Source organism: Aethalodelphis obliquidens, unplaced genomic scaffold (assembly GCF_003676395.1).
Source record: "Aethalodelphis obliquidens isolate GAN/ISIS:26980383/991018 unplaced genomic scaffold, ASM367639v1 scaffold69, whole genome shotgun sequence".
Lineage (NCBI taxonomy): Eukaryota > Metazoa > Chordata > Mammalia > Artiodactyla > Delphinidae > Aethalodelphis > Aethalodelphis obliquidens.
Window position 1 is genome coordinate 9,407,434 of NW_020838013.1, and position 566 is coordinate 9,407,999.

The 566-nt window shown below is 58.5% G+C and overlaps 1 protein-coding gene across 1 annotated transcript in view; it reads left to right on the forward strand.

The window, feature by feature from the left end:
• The window catches only part of MUC6 (mucin 6, oligomeric mucus/gel-forming), an 18,389-nt gene that overhangs the window by 14,161 nt on the left and 3,662 nt on the right, over positions 1-566 (forward strand). The window contains exon 33 of the mRNA XM_027089898.1: positions 6-538. Coding sequence (XP_026945699.1) covers positions 6-538 — 533 coding nt within the window. The remainder of the gene's footprint in view (positions 1-5; positions 539-566) is intronic.

Genomic DNA, 566 nt, shown 5'->3' on the forward strand with positions numbered 1-566 from the left:
CCCAGCCCCGCCACTGACAAAGACCACAACAAGGACCTCCACACCCACAACCCCGCCACTGACAAAGACCACAACAGGGACCACCACACCCAGAACACCACCACTGACAAAGACAACAGAGACCACCACACCCACAGCCACACCACTGACAAAGACAACAGGGACCACCACACCCAGAACACCACCACTCACAAAGACCACAACAGAGACCACCACACCCACAGCCACAACACTGACAAAGACCACAACAGGGACCACCACACCCAGAACCTCGCCACTGACAAAGACCACAACAGGGACCTCCACACCCAGAACCCCGCCACTGACAAAGACCACAACAGGGACCACTACACCCACAACCCTGCCACTGACAAAGACCACAACAGAGACTGCCGCACCCACAGCCCGGCCACTGACCAAGACCACAACAGGGACTGCCGCACCCACCACCCTGCCACTGACAGAGACCACAACAGGGACCGCCACACCCAGAACTCCGCCACTGACAAAGAACACAAGAGGGACCACCACACCCACAGCCCCACCACTGACAACGACCACAACAG